This window comes from Quercus suber, unplaced genomic scaffold (genome assembly GCF_002906115.3).
Source record: "Quercus suber isolate HL8 unplaced genomic scaffold, Cork oak 2.0 scaffold_643, whole genome shotgun sequence".
NCBI lineage: Eukaryota > Viridiplantae > Streptophyta > Magnoliopsida > Fagales > Fagaceae > Quercus > Quercus suber.
The window spans coordinates 368,125-393,024 of record NW_027070084.1 but is presented as its reverse complement, the minus strand read 5'-3'; the positions used below and the strand labels follow the sequence as shown (position 1 = coordinate 393,024).

At 34.6% G+C, this 24,900-nt stretch overlaps 2 protein-coding genes across 3 annotated transcripts; both read left to right on the top strand.

Moving 5' to 3' along the window:
* The first annotated feature begins 992 nt into the window (after nt 1–992).
* LOC112034508 (kxDL motif-containing protein LO9-177) lies at nt 993–24,189 on the top strand. Its single transcript, XM_065765618.1, has 3 exons — nt 993–1,171; nt 2,959–3,111; nt 24,072–24,189. The coding sequence occupies exons 1-3, from the start codon at nt 1,056–1,058 to the stop codon at nt 24,172–24,174; spliced, it is 372 nt and encodes a 123-aa protein (XP_065621690.1). The 5' UTR covers nt 993–1,055; the 3' UTR covers nt 24,175–24,189.
* On the top strand, nt 13,428–19,057 carry LOC112034507 (receptor-like protein kinase FERONIA). 2 transcript variants are annotated; one of them, XM_065765630.1, is made up of 2 exons: nt 13,428–13,899; nt 15,119–16,323. In XM_065765630.1, exon 2 carries the CDS (start codon nt 15,197–15,199, stop codon nt 15,980–15,982), a length of 786 nt encoding a protein of 261 aa, XP_065621702.1. In that variant the 5' UTR covers nt 13,428–13,899; nt 15,119–15,196; the 3' UTR covers nt 15,983–16,323. The 2 variants fall into 2 exon arrangements, with proteins under 2 accessions (XP_065621702.1, XP_065621701.1); XM_065765629.1 differs by lacking the exon at nt 13,428–13,899 and adding an exon at nt 18,291–19,057 and having other exon boundaries at nt 14,789–16,003.
* Nucleotides 24,190–24,900: the final 711 nt, after the last annotated feature.

The window sequence follows — 24,900 nt, the reverse complement described above, 5'->3', positions numbered from 1 at the left end:
ATTATGCCCATTATCTGTCATGGTTTTTGTTAAAGGTGATCTATGATGAGGTTCAAATTCTCTTTCTGAATTTAAAACTTTCATTCTTTTAAGGAGGTCTAAAAAGCTATCATTTTTTCTTTCTACTATAGTACATATAGTGGATCTATCAACATTTTCTAAAGATTCTAATTTTTTATTAATCATGTCTAACAAATTGTTATTATGTCTATCACTCTGTTAGTTGCTTTTATCTCCTGTTAATATACTCTAATTATTTGTGTTACTATTATAGTTATAATCATCAATATCACTATAAAAATCATATATATATATAGACTAGTGTGTAGTTCCGTGCATATGCACGGAAACAATTAAAAATAATTATAATTATACGGTTCAAATTATACATTTAAGGGTTTCAAATTGTTTTTTTTTTTTTTATATATATAGAAAATGTTCAAATTATACATGGTATTAGTTTAAACTTTTTTAAAAATCATACATTTTAAAAATATGTAATTGTTTATCATTATATGTGTTTGTGTGTGTGTGTGTGTGTGATTTAGGATTTAATTGGTTTTAGAATTTTTGATTTTTGCACTCTATAATTCACTTACCACAAAAATAAAAAAAATTTAAATGGATACATGGCGAAAAATTAGACTCAAATTAAAATTCAATTTAGAATCTAATTGGATTTGAATTTTTCAATTTTAACACTCAATAATTCATTTGGTACAAAATAAAAAAATAAAATAAAATAGGACATGTGATACAAAATTGAGAATCTAATTGAAATCTAGTTAGATTTTCTTTAAACTTTGGCTATATGTATATATATTTATATGTGTGTGCTTTTACCACATTATTAGTATTGCTTTAGATTTGTGTGCCTAAGTGTCAAAAAGCCCAAAGTCTAGCTCCTTATATTGTCCAAGTTATTGGGTCTTGTTAAATCCACCCAAATATATAGCCCAATAATATGAAGACCCTTATAGATGGCCCAAAGTTTCATTTCATCATTGGCGTCTCTCTCTCTCTCTCTCTGATCATCAGTAGGTGGAGAAAAGGAGATGGAGCAAACGGAGAAAGAGGCGATAACAGCGGCTTCAGCTGAAGTTTCTCGTGAATTCAAAACCCTTATCAATGCTGACGATTTGGACTCCCTCAAGCAATCGCAGCACCTTATGTACATTTCTCTCTCTCTCTCTCTCGGTTAGACAATTTGCTGTTTTTCTATTACAATAAAAACAATGACTTTGTCCCAATTCATTAATTTTTTAAGTTAACAAAACCTTGTATACATTTATTAATCTTTTTGAATACTTTCAATTTTCGTTAATGTTTCTCTCCAATTCATGTTGTACACATTCCTGGATTTGAACTTGTTCTAAGTTAATGTTTGCTTATTTTATTACTGGTTAAGTTACAAATGAAATCAAGGACTCACCCACCAGGAAGTTCCACTTGTGCCAGAGCTGATTGGCTATTCCAACTGTTTTTCTTCTTCTTTACTAGTGGTAAAATGTGCAGTGCATGGGTCAAAGTTGAATAAGATGGTGTATATAAATATACGAAAGAATTGTAGCATGAGAATATATTCTGTTTGTTTATATCATAATTTTGTTCTGATTGTGATCAAGTCTAGCAAATTCTGTTAGAAACTTAAAAGAGAAATGACTCAAATGAGAGATGAAAAATTCCAAATTTTACTAAGTGCCAATAACCCCATGATAAAACTAAAATGGAATTACTTGAGTGAGTGATGAATATTAATTTAGAAGGTTTGTATAAAATCTGGAGGAAAAATTGAAATATATTTACTTGGATGAACAGACACTTAAACCTCTAGAAAATAGAGGAAGAAATGTGGGAAACTTGATGATTTAGCCATGTTTCTATAGCCTAACATCTGAACCATCTGTAGATTGTCAGCTAGGCACATACTGGAACTTAAGGCATGGTCTAAGTATGTTTTGACACAGAGTGAGAAAACTGAGGTCCAAGATAGACTTCAAAGTATATATTTTTTTTATGATATGTGTGAAAAATGGCAGAGGGGCTCTTAGTTAAGGTAACAGCATGTTGGCGCATAGTTGGGATTTAGGCATAGTTGAGATGAGTATCAGAGTATGAGGTATGACAGAGGCTATGGTAAAATAATAGATTCGTAGTGTGTTTATACTTTGTTGTTGATATGAGTCGAAACCAATGATGAACCTAAATGGCTAAATCTTAGGTCAATAATAAAAGATAAGGTTTGTGATGAACAAATGAAGCTATTAGTTTTAGTAATTAATTTTAACCATAATTTGATCCTTCAAATTATACTTTCAATTTCCTATGTTTAAGATTTTCTCTTTGAGAGGGAGTTCCATTTATTTGCTTCTTGTGTACTTAGGTTGTACCCCTTAGGTGCCCTTCAATATTACCTCTACTTTATATGTATACATAAATTCCCACATTGAGTGCGGTTAATCTAAAAGATGCAAATAGATCATATTGAATATACATTTGGAACAATATTTAGTGAAAAGGGAAATATCTTCAAACCTTCTCCCCCTCCCCCTTTTTTCTTTTGTGGGAAAGAGATAAGTGAGAGCAAGATAGGAAATATGGTTGCAGGAACTTCCTTTTGCTGAGCTTTTTCAGGAATCTTAGATGAATTTAAACCTGCAACCTGAAGATCAGTTAATTGGGTTGTTTTGTCGAAACTTTTGGGCTGGTTTTACCTAATGGATGTTTAGGGTGGTTGCAGTTTTTTTTTTTTTTTTTTTTGGATAAGTAAAGAAAAATGAAAAACGTTTTCTGTGGCAGGCTTCTAGACTTAAGCATATTTTATCTTTGTTTTCTTGGCTGGGATTGTTTTGGGGGATGGGGGGAGATTGATTGGTGGTTGCTTACTTGGGGATGGCACTGGCATGCGGTAGCCTCTTTCTCTTTCTACTGATTATATTTTGGTTCCCAAAATTGCAGATTAGGAAGATTACAGGATAGCAATGCAGTACTGTCACATTTTAATGAGTATTCAGAGCACTGCTTTTCAGAGGTTTCTGGAGACTTCTCGAGGAATACACGTCTTTTGAGGTCTATGAAGTCAGATCTTGATTACATATTTCAGAAACTAAGGTGTGATTAGAACTTATATTTTGTTCCATGCTGATTGTTTCAACTTAGTATAAGGAATTAATTGTCAGCTATATTTACTAGTTCCTTATTTGATTGGTTTCACATTTGGAGCTTTACTACTAGTAACTTCATTTTGGAATCAATAGAGTTGTTGTCTTTTTGTGCATAGATTTTTTTTTATTTTTTTTATTTTTTTATTTTTTTATGTAATTCTTTTGACTTCTTTGTGTCATTTGTACATGAATGTATTTTTTCAATAACAATTGTACTTACCTTATGTCTGTAAAAAAAGAAGAAGCTATGATGTAGTTACAATGTCCTCCTAAATTACAAAACTAATCATTGTCCTCCCTAAACTATTGTTAATAAACAGTTTGCCTCATGCTGTTATGATATCTGTCAAGTTTAATGGAAAATTCAAATTTCTACTAGACGCATTATTGGAAAATTTTTGACTTTTCTGTTAGATTTGACAGTAATTCTACTGGCAGGAGGTAAAGTGCCTATTCCCAAGTGTTAAGGGAGGACATTGTTCAGTTTTGAAGTTTAGGGAACATTGCAACTGTACCATAGTTAAGATGAGCTCTAACTCAGATGACACCTTTGCCCCTTGTAAAAGCAAGGAGGAGGGTGAGGTTGTGAGTTTAAGACTCTCCGGGTGCATGTGCAATCACCAATAATATAAAACACAAAACATTATGTCACCTATTACACATCTGGTTTACAATTTATCTGGAGATTGTTCAATTAAATCTTTTAGATGTATAATACATTTATAGAGTTCATGGTTTCTTCCCTCACAGTAGGGAAGTCTTTAGCTTGGAATGCATTCTGAATATTGTTCATGTTCTGAATTTTTTTTTATAAGTCCCACTTGCTTACTGCTAAATATTTAAGTTGAATCCTTACAGAACCCCAAGCTGATCTTTGTACATCTAATTGTAAAATTTCCAAACCATGTCTGTGTGTGCATCTGCACATACTTTAGAACAGAAGTCCAAGATTTCTTTTGTATATCTATTATTTACTAAGCAAGAACCTGGTCAGCTTTCAATCACCAATTTTTTCATAAAAAATTCTGAAAATACCCTTATTCTTTAATATTATGTAATGCAATCAGTTATTTTTTAGTGACACTGTTTCAAAAGTATTCTAGATATAAATGACATATGACATATAATGACATTGTCACTTTAGCCACTTTTACCCATTTACCCACCCCCACTTTCCTACTTCTTTCCCTTTCCTCTCTCATCTTCATGTTCTCACTCTTTTGTCTTCCTAAAGTAGGCAGTGAGAAGTTGGTTTCATTTTAATTTAGTTTTGTATAATTTAAAGTGTTGGGTATTTAGTTAATTTTCTGATTTCTGTATGGTTGAATTTTCGATCAATTGGGTCTTATTTCAGGTTTTATTATGTTATTGGGTTTTTATAGGGTTTTAATTGTCATTTAGTTCAGGTTGACAAGACAAAGCCTAAGAAGTCCTATTAGGTTTAAGCATTAGATGCCTATATATATGGATGTAATGGTTCTACTTAAGTTGTTTTGAAAAATTTCAGAAGCAAAGCTTAGTTTGAGGTTTGTGTGCTATAACCTTAATCTGACTTGTGATGCTGAAGAAATTAGATGTGTGATGCTTTGGGCCATATGTGATGCCGAAGAAATTTTACAGTGATTGTGAACCAGTCTAGGTGTAATACCTAGAAATCTATTTCTCACTCATCTCCCTAGCATCTTGTCTGCTTAGTGTTGTTCCCTTCTTTTAGCATAATATTTCCAAATCAACAATTAGTCAATTACCTTTTTTATGCTCACAGCAACAGAATCAAATTCTATAAGAACGCATTATTGATACGGGCAGTCATGTGTAGAAATATGGAAGAAAAACTAAGAATACTATAATAGACTTAGAATACTGTAATGTTTCTCATATAACTGAAAGGCAAAAGCAACTATTTTTTTTCTTGATAAGTTCAAAATTAACTACTCTCTGAGGCAAATTCATCATCTTTAACTATCTACACTAGGGATTGCTCATGGGTGGTTTGTTATGATGATTTTGAGTGATATTTTCCAACTGATCCGACCTCGTCAGCTTTCCAAAGTCACCAACTGAACTACAGTGCTGGAGGTTTACTAAATAAGCTGTACCAAGCTCAAGTTCCATTGGTGCGGTGCATTGGTTTGTGAATTTCAGAGCAACCAAAGAGCCCAAGGAGACCAAGATCGGCAGAGATTGGCAAAGATCTAGAATAAGATGACAGATATTGATGGAGATGGAGATTTGCAATAGGAAAGTGATCTGCAATGTCTGGTGTCTGAGTGTGAGTAGTTATAATGAAGAGGGGCAAAAACTGTGCGGAAGCAGTGGAAATAAAAAAGAGGACGTAGAGAGGAGAGAGTAGAGAAAATCAGTTACAAAGACAAAGGGAAGAAGAACAAAAGAGGAGGATGGAGAAGACGAGGGAGAAGAAAAAAAAGATGAACGTCAAAGAAAAGGGAATTAATAAAAGGAAAATTTAATGGATGCCCTAAGGGCATTGGTTTAGGAGACATTTTTAGAAACTTTTTATGGAAAAGAAAAAAGCGGCTGACTTTTTTGATAGTTTTTTATATTTCCTATAACAGTGGTATTAAAAGTTTCCTAAAGTGGTCTATTAATAAATGTCATAAAGCACCTGTTAACAGGACCCTTAATAAAAATAAAGAACGAAAAGGAAAGAGAAGAATAAAGAATGAATAGGAAACTAAAACAGGAAATAATGAAATGATAGATGTTTGGCAGGGAGGCAAGAGATTAAGGGGCTTGAGCATTGGGGATGTAAAAATAGAAGAATTTATTATGTGTGAACATATTTGTAAGATTTTTTTCATCTCCCTTAAAATATCTCCATACATACTAATATAATTGGAAATTAAATTATAATTTGATTGGTTGGTTGGGTTTTAAGTGGTGTATTCGACCTTTACTGAATCGATATCATAGGTGCTATTTTTTTTCCTGAATAAGCATCAAAGTGAACCATGATAACAAAGGAAACAGGCTGAAATCAATCGGTTGGCTCAGATTGTTTGGTGTCTTGAACACCCATATCTGCTGCATGTGTGCATTCATGCTTGAAATTGGAATTGAATGGCTTTCAGGCACACATGGAGTCAATAATCAAAAAACCAAATTCAATACCATGAAAACAAGGTGTGGCTTTTTGATAATTTAAGAGAACTTTAATATTTCCAGTCATATATTCATTCTTCTCTTGGAAAGGACCTGTATTTGTTCAAATCCTATAAAGATTTGTGTGTATTGGTATGGAACTATTTTTATATTTCAGGTGGCAGGTTGCAAGTTTTTATTGGGCATATAAATTTTTTTTTATCCAAATTTGTGTGGATGAAGATGTTATGAGTTCAGTTAGTATATTTTTCTGTTGAATCATTAAGTCTTGTGCAGCCTTTTATGCTGCAATTCATTTCAAAATATTTTGTCAGAGTGAATCTCCAACTTTATCTTGCCCCTGTAATTCATTTCTTTTATATGAATTATTTCCTACTGCCGGAATGTCTGAATTTTTCTATTGAATTGTAAAGTTGATGTGTTTTGCAACTATACTGTTGATTATGAAGCTCTAAGTATGCTGAGTTTCTTATTCTTGCATCGTCCCAGATCTATTTTATTATCTTGATTCAAGTTGTTTACTTGAAAGTTCATATTCATGGTTGTTGTCTCTTGGCTATCCAGATTTTGGTTCCATTTGGTGATTTAATTCTCTCTCTCTCTCTCTCTCTCTCTCTCTCATTAATAGGAGCATGAAATCAAGGATTTTGGTTCCCATGGAAGCTTTATTGTCTTGAATGCAACTTTGTTCAGTCCCCCTAAGATTCTTTTTGCTGGCAAGGGCTGCAAGATCAATGTTTTTGGTTAGAGTGATGTCCTCAATCAAATGTTATGAAAATTTGCATCCATGAACTATCATCAGGCAAAGGAAGATAAATTAATTGATTAGGGCTTACTGAATGGTAATTAATCCATTTTAGTTTGCAAATGGCTCAGGATTTTGTCCACAGAAACCTAGCTTCTCTACACTGATTTCACCCCTGTGGTATGCATTCACATTTGCATGCCTAAGAAGAGTTTTCCCCCTATCTGGTACCGAAGAACTTACCTTGAAGGTGACAGGCAATAGTACTCCTACTTTGTAGAAGGCACAGTTGAATTCAGTTTCTTGATGCTCCCATCTTAATAATCTTAACCACCATTGTCTCTCAGAGTTTCAGTTATTTTATAATGAAGAGCATATACATTACTTGTCCCAAGAGCAGCATTCAAGTTCTGACGATTCCCCCATATTGATGTTAGAAATGGGAATCTCAGTTTCATCTTTATAATTTATCACATCTATCTTCTCCTTAATGCATTTGTAGTGCGGCTTCATTGCAAGCTGCAAAATCAGCCCCAAAAGGCACGAGTTTCCTTGGCTCATCTTCTATTAGCTTCATCCTATAAACTTTGGAAAACGTATACCTCTCGTTATAGTTGCTCAAAGCATTCTAAATACTGGGTATACCGGTAAATGCTCTTAGCTCAATTTGTAGCTCCAATAACAATATTATAGCCCACATGGGCCAAAACTATTTAAAAAATTGTTAATGTTAATGAATGTCTTAAAGGTATTGATTTAGAAACTATTTTTAGAAATATTTTATGAAAAATAATAAAGCAATTATTTTTTTTTGTAAACTTTTTACATTTCTCATAAAAGTTGCGTTAAAACCTTTTNGCATTTGTAGTGCGGCTTCATTGCAAGCTGCAAAATCAGCCCCAAAAGGCACGAGTTTCCTTGGCTCATCTTCTATTAGCTTCATCCTATAAACTTTGGAAAACGTATACCTCTCGTTATAGTTGCTCAAATGCATTCTAAATACTGGGTATACCGGTAAATGCTCTTAGCTCAATTTGTAGCTCCAATAACAATATTATAGCCCACATGGGCCAAAACTATTTAAAAAATTGTTAATGTTAATGAATGTCTTAAAGGTATTGATTTAGAAACTATTTTTTAGAAATATTTTATGAAAAAATAATAAAGCAATTATTTTTTTTTTGTAAACTTTTTACATTTCTCATAAAAGTTGCGTTAAAACCTTTCTTTAATATAGTTTATTAATAAGCCCTCCAATCATGGAGTAAAATATCCACTTCTCTCTCGTAATTTGACATCACGGCAATGATTTGCAAAGCCTAAATGTAACACTCCCAACTTTTTAATCCCAAAAATTATTTCTCAAAAAAAATATTTTTAATCCCAAAAATTTAAACTACTGATGAGTTTTTCTAATTGAATATATTTAGGGTGTGTTTGGATACTATTTATTTTGCTAAAAACTAAAAACTAAAAATACTGTAGCAAAATAATTTTTAAATATGTGAATAGTATTGTGAGACCAGTTTTAAAGTTTTTTTTTTTTAAAATAAATAAAGTACTTGTGGGTCTCGTGAACAGTACATGGGACCCATTGAACAGTGCATAATTACGTGAAACGCTCTTCCCAGCAAAGAAAAAAAAGAAAAAAAAAGGTCAAAATGCAAACGCTGGTAGCTGTATCCAAACATATATTTAGTCATTGAGTCAATTGCTCAATAATCCAACAATTTTCAAAATGACCAAAATCATCTAAACCTTTTTTCCAAGACAGAGTACTCTCTCAAAATAATATTTGAATCTCAATAATGGAAAAAAAAAAAAAAAAAAATCCTGCACTTGAAAACTCAATTATAGCCTACTTCAAGGCAAAAATGATCAGGGCTTAGCATTATCTTAGGCCTATAAAACTATTATATAGTGTAAATAATCTTAAAAAATATTGAAATATTAGATAATGAATTACACAACGTATACGGCAGATTGAAGAAATCGATGTTATAAACCATGAGAGATTGAAGAAAAGTCAACTAATTGAAGTAACCAACGGCTCACCCGCTCGTGTTTAGTTCATTGAGACTGAGAGTTCTCCATATTTCGTTGTTTATGGTATACGGCAGAGCTGCTTAACTACCCTTATCTGCTGATCACAACCAAGGAAAAAAAAAAAAAAAAACACTCTCCTTATTGCATCATTTCAAGAGCTGGTTGGTATGAAAGGCATTTCAGAGTGTATATCAAAGTTATTAATAAGGAAGTCCGGGAAGAGAAGGTTAAACCAACCTCATCTAGTTCTTCCATGCCGTCGATTTTCACGCGCTGAGATCAACATAGCTACCAATAACTTCGATGATAGTTTATTAATTGAACGGCGGGCATCGGGGAATGAATACAAGGGGTGTATTGATGACGCTACAAATACAGTAAGCGTTACAATAAAGCGTGTGAATATCAGGTCAATGGAGGTATGTCACAGATTAAGGACCGAGGTGCTGGTGCTTTGCCAGCTACGCCACCCTAACCTTGTCCGTCTCATCGGATATTGTTTCGAAGATGAAGGAGAGTGGTTCCTTGTGTACGAGTTCATGGTCAATGGAACCCTCGCGAGACACCTCTATGCCGCAAACCCCGACCCGGTCCCGTGGAATCGAAGACTACAGATTTGCGTTGGGGTTGCGCGTGGGCTGCACTGCCTTCGTGATACTGCTGGAACTACTCTGTGGAAGGAAACCAGGTGAAGGAGAAGAACAGATGAATCTGGTTGAATGGGCCCGAAAATGCAAACGAGAGGGGAACATCAATGAGATAATTGATCCATATCTGATGGGGAAGATAGCTCCAGAGTGTTTTATGGAATACGTTGATATTGCCACTTCTTGTGTGCGAAATCGAGGCGAACGTCGACCCACCATGGGTGAAGTGCAGGTATGCCTTGAACATGCACTGGAGCTACAAGATAGAGCAGATGCTGCTACTGCTGCCGCTGGTGACTGTAACTATTGTGTTGATGAATATACCTGTAATGCATCTTCGGGAGACGCTTCTCCAAATTGATACGGTCTGGGAAACAGCTTCAGAGAGCACCGCATCTGCTGAAGAGTTGTCCTTGGAAACTGCCATGCCAAACGGTCAAATATGGTTAACCACAAACAATTCACAAGTATGTGTTTTTTTCAGTTTTTGGATTGGTTTTGTCTTTATATTGCCTGTTATTACTGACGGAGTTTATGGTCTGTGTAATTGCTGAGAAAATGTGGGAAAAGAGACAAACTTTTCCCTTACCTAAAGCTATTGGGATGGGGAATCTTGATGTTTGTAAATAGTTTATTGCGATATTTTTATTCCCATGCTATCTAATACTCCTTGTACTGAGTCGTTCACTACGGAATTCATCACTGAGTTGATATTTTATGATGTGCTGATGTGGTAAGTTTATATAATATTTTCTAGTCTTTCTCCTTTTCTCTTTCTGTGAAACACGCAGAATTCGTTTTTTTTTTTTTTTACTTTTCAATTCTTGCAATTATTTTCTTTGGTGTCTCAATTCTTACAAACTCCATTTTCTCTCCCCTTTGGTTTCTCAATTCCCCTCAAAGCATTCGAAGCAATGCTCATTCCAAACATTCAAAAAAGGCTTGGACAATAGTACATTAGAATATTTAGTAGTAGACTTCCTTGAGTATTCTAAATCTGCAACTCAACTCCCCTTCGACAACAGTATGTGCTAATGCTATTTTTTCTATTTAAAAAAAAAAAAAAAATTGATCATTTAGGGGACTTTACTTCAATCTTGCCAACTTGGGATAATTAATCAATTGTTCAATTGTAATGTGCTTAGTTTGTCTTGGGTGTAATTTTTTGGTGGATTCATGTTATAATACATTTATTTCAATCACATTTTGGAATATACGCACCATATGTTTGACAAATTGTTTCACTCACTCTTGCATTAGTTTAAAGTTGACTTCATGGTTTGTTCCTCTAGGTTTCACTCATTTTTTCTCTTGTGCATTTAGGCTTGGCCATCAACATCTTTGTCAATTTAGTACATACTTTTTCATTAGGTTAAGTCAATTTCATGGTTTGTGACTCTTGGTTTTAGTTGTCATTGGTCATCTCATTTTTTCTCGTTTGCATTTAGGCTTGCTAGGCCATTAGTTACGACTTTAAATTTTCAATGGTTGAGATAATCTAGTGATTTAGTCACTAGAAGATAGCATGTTTTATAACTTATTTGTGGTAAAACGATGATGCTGTAAATTTTTATTTGATTCTTTGTTTGGCCACATGAGGAAAGAAACATTTAAGCTAAGCCAATTTTGAAGACTCGAACACCAGCTTGGTGTTATTCATGAGCTAATAAGACCAAGAGATCAAATTGATAATGTGATTGCTCTTAAAAGTAAAAAGTATGCATTACCATATCACAACTCACTAATCTGGTGACTTAATCACCAACTACAATTCTCTAATTGTATCATACTTGAACTACACATGCTCAACCCAAAAGCTAGTTTGTCCTAATTTATAGTTTTATTGGTTTAGGTTTTATTTATTTTTTATTATTTTTTTTATGACATACAATTAAAATTTTTATTTAGCTTTGTGACCATTTTTTGTTGTTGGAAATCTTGGTCCAAACCTTACTAAGTTATCTTAATACCATTTAAGTTTGTTGAATTGAATTTTAACCTAATTGTATCTATAAGTGGGGAATAATATGTTTGATCTTCTTTAAGGTGCATAAAACAACAATAGAAGGTAAGCATTCTCCTGCATATATACTAACATAACTTGGTGTGTTTTTGCACAATGACTGTAAAATAAGATAGATTTTTTTCCCTATTATTTGACTTGCATGAAAAATCATTAATATTTCTTGTAAGAAGAGTTTGCATGCCTAAGAAGAGTTTTCCCCCTATCATGGTACCGAAGAACTTACCTTGAAGGTGACAGGCAATAGAACTCCTACTTTTTAGAAGGCACTGTTGAATAACATTTTCTTGATGCTCCCATCTTAACAATCTTAAGCCCACCATTGTCTCTTAGAGTTTCAGTTATTTTGTCATAAAGAGCAGATGCATTACCTGTCCAACTCCCAAGAGCAGCATTCAAGTTCTCACGACTTACCCATATTGATGTCATATGGGAATCCCGGTTTCATCTTTATAATTTATCACATCTATCTTCTCCTCAATGCATTTGTAGTGCAGCTTCATTGGAAGTTACAATATCAACCCCAAAAAGCACGAGTTTTCTTGGCTCATCTTCAGGGAACTTCATACTATTTTTCACAAGCTTGATACTATCTTCAGGGAGCTTCATAGTTCATACTATAAACCTCCAATCATGTAGACAAAATATGCACTTCTCTCCCGTAATGTGACATTAGAGCAATGATTTGCAAAGCCTATATGTAACACTCCAATTTTTTAATCCCAAGAATTTAAACTGCAAAATGGGCCAAATACCACTGTTGGCCAAAATATTTTGCAATCTACCACTGTTTACGAAATATTTAGCAATTTACCACTGTGTTGTAAGTTGAGTTCATGAAACTCGATTTTTACACATAACTCGAGTTCCAAAAAATCGCGTTTCCTAAAAATGTGCCATAGTGGCACCCGTTGATCTGACATTTTTTTTAATGAAAAATCCACGTGGAAATCAGGTTTATGGAATTCGAGTTCCTTATTTAAAAATAAGGTTTCATCACCAATCAAACTAGTTTGAACAGGTAGTCATAATCATCTTCATGTTTGTACATAGCCAAAGGTTCAACTTTTTCAAATTGTGCTTTTTAAAAAAGTGGTAGTTTTAAAAAGTGCAGTATGAAATTTGACATTTTTAAAAAGTAGAGTATTTAGTAAAAACTATCAAAAAATGCGCTTTGAAAAAACTGAGTGTTTGGCTAACACTTATAAAAGTGATAATTTGAGTTGTAAATTACCAAAAAAGACAACAAGAGAATTCTTTGTTCTAATTACCTCTCTTAATCAAGTTATAGACACAATATTTTCACAAAAATTTCACAATAAAGTTTATATGACAAATTATTAATGGTAGGAGAAAAAAAATGATGTCACTAGTAGATTCAGACGAGAACCAATAACAACTTACTATGTAAACTTTATTATAAAATTGTTATAAAAATATTCTATCAATAGCACTATTTTTTTTTTTCCAAAAGAAAAATAGTACTAATTTAAAAAGTTTAAGAATATAATAAAATGTCACAATATTTTTACTATATTCTTTTTTTTTTTTTAATATAGTTGTGGTCAATCCTAGTCTAATATTTTATTATTTTATTTTATTTTGACATATGAAAGATTTGATAGCTCATCTATTGTGAAAATTTGTTGTGTTTTAACACAATTGAAATTTTTATTTAGTAAATTTTCTTACATGATGTACACGCATCCCACTCAAACTACCTTTATTTTTTTTTTCCTTTGCTTTTTTCTCATCCACCTGTTTCTTCTCCATTCCCATCAAATATCTTTTCTTTTCTTCCATTCACAATCTTATCTCTTCTTCACCCAAAAGACAGTTCTTCTTCATCACCCAAAAGACAAGAAGAAAGAAATATATTATACACAAAAAAAAAAAAAAAAAGAGAGAAGAAGAAGCTCACAGTAGAAGACAAAGAAGTCTGCAGCAGTAGTGGGTTTATAGGGTTATATTGGAATTGAACATTGCACATTTGATTTAGAAATTTGCAGTCTGTTTGGTTGGTTAGAAGTTGGAGGAAAGGAAAAGAAAGAAGAACCATTACCACCTACATGGTGCGATTCTTCTTTGGAGCTTCTTGCAATTGACGAGGAGGGAGCATAGAGTGTAGAGAAATTCTTCTCCTACAAGACGGTATTTCTTTTTCTTTTCTTTTTTCTTTTTTAAATTATAGAGATCTTGGTAAAATTGGGATTTCAAAATAAAAATAAGGGTAGTTTAGGGATAATGCTAAAAATGGCCAACGGTAACATGAAAATGTGATAGTCCTTTGTATTTGAAAAGGCCACTTTTTGATAGTCAGAGTTTTGCTCTCTTTCTTTCAGTGATATTTTGCTTTCTATACCTCTATAAATACTTTCCTTTTCTTTCTATGCTTTTATAATCATTCAATTTTATTCCATTCTATTCTCTTATAAACTCCAAGAGAAAAAATATTTTTTAAAAATGAGTTGTCAATGATGCTCTCCGCCCCTGAATAATGGGTATACCGAGATATGTTGTTAGCTCAATTTGTAGCTCCAATAACAATATTATAGCCCACAAGGATCGAGACTAGTTAAAAAATAAGGCTTCAAAGAAGCATAAGCATGTTCTTACTAAGCCCTCCAATCATGTAGGTAAAATATGCACTTCTCTCCCCTAATTTGACACCAGGAAAATGATTTGCAAAGCCTAAATGTAACACTCCATTTTTTTATTCCCAGAAATTTAAATTGTAGAATGAGGTCTCCTAATTGAATATATTTAGTCATTGAGTCAATCACTTAATAATCCAACAATTTCCAAAATGACCAAAATCATCTAGACATTTTTCCTAGACAGAGTAGAGTACACTACCAAAATAATATTTGAATCTCAATAATGTTATTAAAAAAAAAAAAAAAGTGTATTTGAAAACTCAATTATAGTTTACTTCAAGGAAAAAATGATCTGGGCTTAGCGTTATCTTAGGCCTATAAAACTATATATTTTAAATGATCTGAAAAAATATTGAAATATCAGATATTGATAAAAAAAAAAAAAAAAAACTCTCCTTTCTCCATCATTTCAAGAACTGGTTGGTATGAAAGGCATTTCAAAGCTTATATCAAAGTTATTAAGGAAGTCCGGGGAGAGAAGTTTAAACCAACCTCATTTAGTTCTTCCATGTCGTCGATTTTCACGCGCTGAGATCAACATCGCTACCAATAACTTAGACAAAAATTTAATCATTGGTCAGTGGGGTTTCGGGAACGTATACAAGGGGTTTATTGATGACCGTACCATAAGCGTTGCAATAAAGCATGTGGATATCATCCACTCAAGGCAGGGTTTTCACGAGTTTATGACGGATGCGGTGTTTGTTTGCCAGATACGCCACCCTAACTTCGTCCCTTTCATCGGATATTGTCTTGAGGGTGAACGACATGCGTTCCTTGTCTACGAGTTAATGGCCAATGGTGTCCTCGAGAGACACCTCTATCGCACTAACCCCGACCCGGTCCCGTGGAAACGAAGACTACAGATTTGCGTTGGAGTGGCGCGTGGGCTGCACTACCTTCACACCGGGCTGAAGCATACTATCTTACACTGTGGTGTGAAGCCGAGCAATATTCTATTGGACGAGAACTGGGAGGCCAAGTGGTCAGATTTCGGGTTGTCCAAGATGGGTCCCCCGAGTTTGTCAAAGGCTTTAATTAGGATTGAAACTGATAGAATTGCGGGGACTGACGGTTACATTGCTCCTGAGTTTGCCATGCATGGGGAGGTGACTGATAAATCCGACGTCTACTCTTTTGGTGTGCTACTGCTGGAACTACTCTGTGGAAGGAAACCGTATGAAAAAGTAGAACAGATGGATCTGGTTAGGTTGGCCCTAAAATGCAAACGAAAAGGGAACATCAATGAGATAATTGATCCATATCTGATGGGGAAGATAGCTCCAGAGTGTTTTATGGTATACGTTGATATTGCCACTTCTTGTGTGCGAAATCGAGGCGAATGTCGACCCGCCATGGGTGAAGTGCAGGTATGCCTTGAACATGCACTGGAGCTACAAGATAGCACAGATGCTGCAACTGCTGCTGCTGGTGACTGTAACTATTGTGTTGATGAATATACCTGTAATGCTTCTTCGGGAGACGCTTCTCCAATTGATACGGTGTGGGAAACAGCTTCAGAGAGCTCCACATCTGCTGAAGAATTGTCCTTGGCCATGCCAAACGGTCAAATATGATTAACCACAAACAATTCACAAGTATGTGTTTTTCAGTTTTTGGATTGGTTTTGTCTTTATATTGCCTTTTATTACTGATGGAGTCTATGGTCTTTGTACTTGCTGGGAAAATGTGGGAAAAGAGACAAACTTTTCCCTTGCCTAAAGTTATTGGGATGGGGAATCTTGATGTTTTTAAATAGTTTATTGCGATATTTTTATTCCTATGCTATGTAATACTCCTTGATATTTTATGATGTGCTGATGTGGTAAGTTTATATAATATTGTTTAATCTTTCTCCTTTTCTCTTTCTGTGGAACATATAGAATTCTTTTTCTTTTTTTTTTTTACTTTTTTTTTTTTTTTTGACTTTTCAATTCTTGCAAATTATTATTTTTTTTGGCCTCTCAATTCTTACAAACTCCGTTTTTTCTCCCCTTTGGTTTCTCAATTCTCCTCAAAGCATTTATTATCAAAACTCATAAAAAAAGGCTTGGACAATTGTACATTAGAATATTTAGTAGTCTTCCTAGATATTCTAATTCTGCAGTTCAGCTCCCCTCCCACCACAGTATGTGCTAATGCTATTTTTTCTTTTTTCTTTTTAAATTATGATTATTTTGGGGGCTTTTCTTCAATCTTGCCAACTTAGGATAATTAATCAATTGTTCAATTGTAATTTACTTAGTTTGTCTTGGGTGTAATTTTTTTGGCGGATTCATATTACGATACATATTTTCAATCCCATTTTGGAATAGACACACCATATGTTTGACAAAATGTTTCCCTAACTCTTGCATTAGTTTAAAGTGGACTTCATGGTTTGTGCCTCTTGTTTTAAGTTGTCTGGTCATCTCATTTTTCTCGTGTGCATTTAGGCTTACTAGGCCATCAACATCATTGACAATTTAGTACAGTAGAAGTTTCCATAGTCAAAACCCAGTTTACAACATTGGAATATTTAGGAGTCTTCCTAGATAGAAATGTTTTAAGAATTAAGTCTTTTGTATTAATATATGTCCATAACTAATCAGTTTCAACTTTAAATTTTCAGTGGTTGAGATAATCTAGATAGCTTTTATCAAAAGAAAAAAAGAAGTGATAATCTAGATAGCATGTTTTAAAACTTATTTGTGGCAATGCTGATGCAGATTTTTGTTTGATTCTTTGTTTTGCCACTTGAGGGAAGAAACAGTTAAGTTAAGCCGATTTGAAGACTTGACCACCAGCTAGGTGTTATTCATGAGCCACTAACATCAAGGGATCACATATATTTATAATGTGATTGCTCTTAGAAGTAATAATAAATAAAATAAAATTCCGAATTACCACAGCACAATTCACCAATCTAGTGACTAAATCACTAACTACAACTCTCTAATCGTAACATACTTGATCAACACATACTCAACCCAAAAGCTAGCCCGTCTTAATTTAGTTTTGATGGTTCAGTTTGGTTTTGTGACAGACAATTAATCTTTATATTTAGCTTTACGACCATTTTTTTGTGGTTTGAAATCTTGCCCCAACCTTACTAAGTTATATTAATACCATTTAAGTTTGTTGAATTGAATTTTAACCTAATTGTATCTATAAGGGGGGAATAATATGTTTGATATTCTTTAAGGTGCATAGAAAAACTATAGTAGGTAAGCATTCTCCTGCATACTGACATTACTTGGTATTTTTTTTGCACAATGACTGTAAATGAAGATAGAAATTTTATTGTTCTATTATTTGACTTACATGAAAAATCATTAATATTTCTTGTAATTCCAAATAAAAATATGAATAGAAACCTTCACTCATGAAAACATACCCCAAGTAGGATTTGGTTTTGGCCACTTGGAGCCTCAAATGGGAAAACCAAGTCTGAATTTGTATCTGCACAAAACTAAGTGGTAAATTTATTGTTTTGAGCATAGATGTCATTTGGAAAAAAAAGTTAACAATCAATTAAATTGTGGAGAGTTTTTTGAGTATGTGATGTTTTGGAAAACATGTTTTACTCTTGAAAGTGGAAAATGGTTTTCCATTTATTGGGCTTGTTTTCAGTTGATCACTTAAAAAGTTTTTTCGCTGACTGGTGTTTTCTGTTGTATAAATTACAAGAAAATACGGAAAGCATTTTCCACCTAAACAAATGGAGTGTAACTGTCAAAAAATGTGATGAGCTAACAGAAAACAGAAACCTGATCTATCCAACTCTAAGATGAAGCTTCTGCTTTTTGTTGAAAGCTTTTGTTCTAATTTTTATTTTTCAAATAAGGGTCCTTTGGCATCTCTTCCATGACTTAAATATTCTTCAATTGTCTTGAATGCATGCAGGAACGTTTGCTTTGATTCAGCTCCCTGTATGCTTGGCAAAGGCTGCAAGATCAATGTTTTTGATTAGGACAATCATAGTAAAAAGTAATGAAAACTTGTATCTGTGGCCTATCATCTGGTAAAGGAAGGTAAAATAATTGATTAGGGGCCTGTTGAATGGTAATTAATCCATTTTAGTTTGCTGCTGGCTCAGAATTTTGACTGCAGCACACTAGCTTCTCCATTCTGTTTTCACTCTCAATTGGCAATGGAGTTCAGTTCATTAAGAAAAAGGATATGATGCTGGTTGACAGACTATGTCAAAGACATCTCTAACATTGTCCTCTTATCTCTTTGAACATGTGAGTAGCTAAGACTCCTGATGCTAATGAAATTTATTGACAAGCATTAACATTTGCGTGCGTAAGAAGAGTTTTTCCAGAAGTATGGTACCAAAGAACTTATCTTGAAGGTGACCAACCATATTTCTCCTACTTTGTAGGAAGTACCATTACATATTGAACCATTTCTTGATGCTTCCCTTTTAACAATCTTAAGCCCACCATTGTCTTCCAACCATTTTGTCACAAAAAAACAGATGCATTACTTGTCCCAAGAGCGTAGCATTCAAGTTCTTGCCCATATTGACGTTAGAAATGGGAATCTCAGCATTAATGTTTTCATCTTTGTAATCTTTCAAACCTATCTTCTCCCAAATGCATTTGTAATGCAGCTTCAGTTGAAGGTCAACACCAGCATGGACGAGTTTCCTTCGCTACCTTCCGAAGGTCAACATCATCAAGGCGCTTCATCGTACGAACTTTGGAAAACCAATTACTCTCTTTATAGTTACTCAAATACATTCTAAATACATGGTGTATGTCAGCTCAATTTGTTGCTCCAATTACAGAATTATGACCATCAAAGTTTGACCCATGAGGGCCAAGACTGGTTTAAAAATGATGCTTCAAATAAGCATCAAGCAAGTTCTCATTAGCCCTCAAAATGTGCACCCTTTTCCCTGTATTTGACATCTTGGCATTGATTTGCAGAGCCAAACTGTAATGCTTCAAAATTTTAATCCTAGAAATTTGAATTTCAAAATGAGATCTCCTAATTGAACATATTTAGTCATTGAGCCAATCACTCAATAATCCAACAATCTCCAGAAAGATTAAATCATCTAGACTTTTCTCAAGACAAAGTACACTCCCAAGATAATACTTGAATCTCAAATATGCATTAACAGAAAATCTCCCAAATAACACAGGACTTGGTGCTCTTAATCATGTTTGAATATACTTCTTGGTCAAATTCCTTACACTTAATTTAACTAGCAGGTTACCTGTGCGACGCACAAATAATGTTGTTATATGTTATGTAAGATAGTGTGGAGGGAAAGAACCCAGAGCTACTTAATGAGCCTGGGACACCCTGTTAAGGACTATTATATTTCCGTGGAGTAATAGGTGGTTAGGGCGGCCCATCTGAAGCAAGAAGTCCAGAAGTAAAGGGGGAGTACCGTCCAAAGAGGTCATTACTGGTCCGAAGACGTCTTACTCCTCGGCCACAAATAGCCTTGATCAAACAAACGTGTGGAAGGTCCGAATAATCTTCCTAACAATCCCAATGATAATGATAAGTTCTGGGTGGATCCGAAGATGATCAGAACTAAAAAATATCTAAAGGAAAAGCTGCTACCACCGTATTTAATGCACTGCAATAGCTTTTCTGGCCGCATTTATATGGAGAAGACCCCTGAACAGTGTAACCTCGGCTACCGCCACTCACAAAGAATTAAAGTAGACACATGATGTGACATGCACTTGAGTAGATACGCAGATAAAGAACAGGTGGACGATGGAGATGATAAGAGAGGATGTTATATAAAGAAGAAGGGTCCCTGATAATAGAGGATGGAGGGGAGAGAAAAAAAAAAAAAGCTTTACTGTAGCTCTGAATGTTGTAATCACTGTTCACTTAATAAAACATCTCTTCGGACATTCATTCATGGAGTTGTTCAGACATTATTTCATGTTATCATCACTCCAATTAACCTAGCCAACCATTGTTTACTTCATAACCAGCCTAACTCTTTCGCCCATTCTCTACAAATTTATTGTCCTGGGTTCGCTGAGCCTTCAACTTATACCTTTTGGGCTTGAGCTATAAAAACTGACCCTACAATTGGCGCCGTCTATGGGAAGAGCTTGTGTAGGGGTGAAGACAACAGTAGGTGATGGCTGGACACGGTCAACAAGAAGCGGAGTCTAGGGCATCTCAGCACGTGGACCCTTTTCTTAACCTGGAGCGAAGACAAGACCGTGAGGGTAGCGTGCACACTGTGCCCCCTGGTCAGAACCAATCACATGGGGGGAGTCACATGTCCCATGCAGAGAAGAACCGAGATTTGCAGCAGGAGATTGAAAAGCTAAAAAGGGAGTTACGCCATGCAAAGATGAAACGGGCTCCCTCGTACTCTGATGAGGACCCTGATGACGAGTCGGACGTCACTTATCAACATAAATCCAGGACACCAACCAGCGAGTCCTATACCTATAAAGAAGAATCTCATTGCAAGGGGCAACGCAGAAGTCTATCACATGGAGACGTGGGAAACGACACCATGAGCAGGGCTCTAAACCAGATTTCTAGGTCACCCTTCACGCGCAAGATTGAAGAGGCAAGACTTCCTTAGCGTTTTAATCAACCAATGTTCACCATCTACAACGGTAAAACAGACCCCGTGGAACATGTGAGTCATTTTAACCAGAGGATGGCTGTCTACTCCAAGGACGAAGCGCTGATGTGTAAGGTCTTTCCTTCCAGTTTTGGGCCAGTTGCCATGAGGTGGTTCGATGGGCTGAACCCAAATTCCATCAGCTCTTTCAAAGAGCTCACCCAAGCTTTTGGTTCACGATTTGTCACCTGCCGAAGAGTGGCCCGACCTTTGTCTTCTCTACTGTCTTTGAGCATGCAGGAAGGAGAGACACTAAAGGTGTATTCGGACAGATATTGGGAGATGTTTAATGACATAGAGGGCAATTTTGATGCAATGGCCCTAGAAACGTTTAAGCTCGGTCTCCCTACTGATCATGGTTTAAGGACATCCTTGTCTGGTAAACCCGTTACTAACATGCGTCAGCTAATAGACCGCATTGAGAAGTATAAGAGAGTTGAAGAAGACTAACAATAAGGAAAAGGCAAGGAGAAGGTTATCCCCCAGGAGATGAGGGATTTCAGGTCGGATTGATACACCAACAACAAACCGAGGAGAGATTTTCCTGCGCAGTCAGTATTGAAGTCCTATTAGGTTTAAAAGCATTAGAAGCCTATATATATGGATGTAATGGTTTCACATAAGTTGTATTGAAAAATTTCAGAAGCAAATCTTAGTTTGAGGTTTGTGTGTTGCAACCTTAGCAAGCGTTCGGATTGAAATGAAAAATTAAAATTATTTTACTATTTAGCTTATTTTTTGTACTATTAATGGGTTCCACTACACTTTTTGGTACTATTCATGAGTCTTACTGTACTATTTCAACTAACTTTTATCTTTATTTACAGTATTTTTAGCAATAAATTTTTATTTTCAGTAAAATAAGTGGCATCTAAATATACCTTTAATCTGACTTGTGATGCTGAAAAAATTATGTGTAATGCTTTTGGCCATATGTGACGCTGAAGAAATTCTACAGTGATTCTGAACCAATTTAGGAGTGATAACTATAAACCTATTTCTCACGCATCTCCCTAGCATCTTGTCTGTTAAGTGTTATTCCCTTCTTTTATGCTCACAGCAACAAAATCAAATCCTATAAGAACACATTATTGATATGGGCAGTCGTGTAGAAACATGGAAGAAAAACTAAGGATACTATAATAGACAAAGAATACTGTAACGTTTCTCATATAACCGAAATGCAAAAGTAACTATTCTTTTTTTTTTTTTGGCAAGTTCAAAATTAACTACTCTTTGAGGCAATTCATCATCTTTAACAATCTACACTAGGGGTGTTCATGGATCGGTTGTTATGATGGTTTAGAGTGATATTTTCCAAATGATCTGACCTTGTCAGTTTTCGAAAGTCGCCAACTGAACTACAGTGTTGGAGGTCTACTAAATAAGCTGTACCAAGCTCAAGTTCCATTGGTGTGGTGCATTGGTTTGTGAATTTCAGAGCAACCAAAGAGGCCAAGTAGGCCAAGATCAGCAGAGATTGGCATAGATCTAGAACGTGATGACAGATATTGATGGAGATGGAGATTTGCAATAGGACAGTGATCTGCAATGTCTGGTGTCTGAGTGTGAGAGGTTACAATGAAGAGGGTAGAAAAAAAAAAGAAAAAAAAAGGACGTAGAGTGGAGAGAGTAGAGAAAATCAGTTTACAAAGACAAAGGGAAGAATAAGAAAAGAGGAGAATGGAGAAGACAAGGGAGAAGAAAAAAAAATGATGAACGTCAAATAGAAGGGAATTAATTAAAGGAAAATTTAATGGGTGCCCTAAGGATATTGGTTTAGAAAATATTTTTAGAAACTTTTTATGGAAAAGAAAAAAGCAACCGAATTTTATGATAGCTTTTTTATATTTCATATAAAAGTAGTATTAAAAGTTTCTTGAAGTGGTCCATTAATAAATTTCCTAAGGCACCCGTTAACGGGACCTTGAATAAAAATAGGAAACGAAAAGGAAAGAGAAGAATGAAGAATGAATAGGAAACTAGAACAGAAAATAATGAAATGATGGATGTGTGACAGTCAGGGAGGCAAGAGATTAGGAGGCTTGAGTGTTTGGGATGTAAACATAGAAGAATTTATTAGGTGTGAACATATTTGTAAGATTTTTTTTATCCCTCTTAAAATATTTCCATCAATGCTAATATAATTAGAAATTAAATTATAATTTGATTGGTTGGTTTGGTTTTAAGTGGTGTATTAGACCTTTACTGAATTGATATCATAGGTGCCTTTTTTTCCCTGAATAAGCATCAAAGTGAACCATGATAACTGAGGAAACAGGCTGAAATCAATTGGTTTGCTCAGCTTGCTTCGTGTCTTGAACACCCATATATACTGCATGTGTGCATTCATGCTTGAAATTAAAATTGAATGGCTTTCAGGCGCACTTGGAGTCAATAATCAAAAACCAAATTCAATACCATGAAAACAAGGTGTGGCTTTTTGATAATTTAAGAAAAATTTAAGATTTCCACTCATATATCCATTCTTCTCTTGGAAAGGACCTGTATTTGTTCAAAACCTATGAAGATTTGTGTGTGTTGGTATGAAACTATTTTTATATTTCAGGTGTCAGGTTGCAAGTTTTTATTGGGCATATAAATTTTTTTTTTTTTGATAAGTTGGTCATATAATTTTCTTTTTAATCCAAATCTGTGTGGATGAAGATGCTATGAGTTCAGTTATCATATTTTCTGTTGAATCATTAAGTCTTGTGCAGCCTTTATGCTGCACTTCATTTCAAAATATTTTGTCAGAGTGAATCTCCAACTTTATCTTGCCCGTGCCTTCACCTTCTCAATTTTTTTTTTATATGAATTATTTCCTACTGCCCGAATGTCTGAATTTTTCTATTAACTTGTAAAGTTGATGTGTTTCGCAACTATGCTGTTGATTATGAAGCTCTACGTATGCCAAGTTTCTTATTCTTACATCATTCCTGATCTATTTTATTATCTTGATTCAAGTTGTTTACTTCAAAGTTTAAATTCATGGTTGTCTCTTGGCTATCAAGATATTGGTGCTGTTTTGTGATCTAATTCTCTCTCTCTCTCATTAACAGGAGCATGAAATCAAGGATTTTGGCTACCTATCTGGTTGCATTTACAGATGATTCAACAGGAGTGGTAGTTGATAGGAGATCGGACCTTGAAATTCCTCAGTAACATTAGTCAGTCTGTTCCCAAATTGCAGCATGTATCATGTTACCACTTAGGAAATGCAATGTAGGTGAAGAACCCCCCCCCCCCCCTTCTTTTTGGTTTATGAATACAATGTAATTTATTTTTTACTTAAGTCTTTTAATTATATACTGCTTAGAACTAAACATTATTTTTGCACCAGTGTGAACTTTGGAAATAGTAAATGCATATAGGAGTCCATAGAGCATAAATTAAAAATGAAAGATGGAAAAGGAAAGAGGTATAAAAAAAAAGCTCGTAGCCAATGCTTCTTGAACTTTTCTCTGTCTAATTAAGTAATTCAAAGCTCACCATTTAATGAGTTTGAGAGCTTCAGGAGGCATGAAGCTTAAAATCAGATCATTGAATGATTATTGGGATTGCTTGATTATCTTTTGGTGGAATTACTTTCTAAGATGAAAGAACTTACAAAAGAAAGTTACTATCAGAGATGAATGAAATGGAAAACCCAATCTGTCCAACTCTGTAATGAAACTTTCTTTTTGGGTGAAAGCTTTTGTTCTCATATTGTTTTGAAGCAACATTCCATGGCATCTTTTCTATAGCTTAAAGTTCTTCAATTGTCTTCCATGCACACTAGAACTTCTACTTTGATCAGCCCCCTAAGATTTTGGCAAGGGCTGCAAGATCAATATTTTTATTAGGGTGATATCCTCAGTCAAAAGTTATGAAATCTACATCCATGAACTA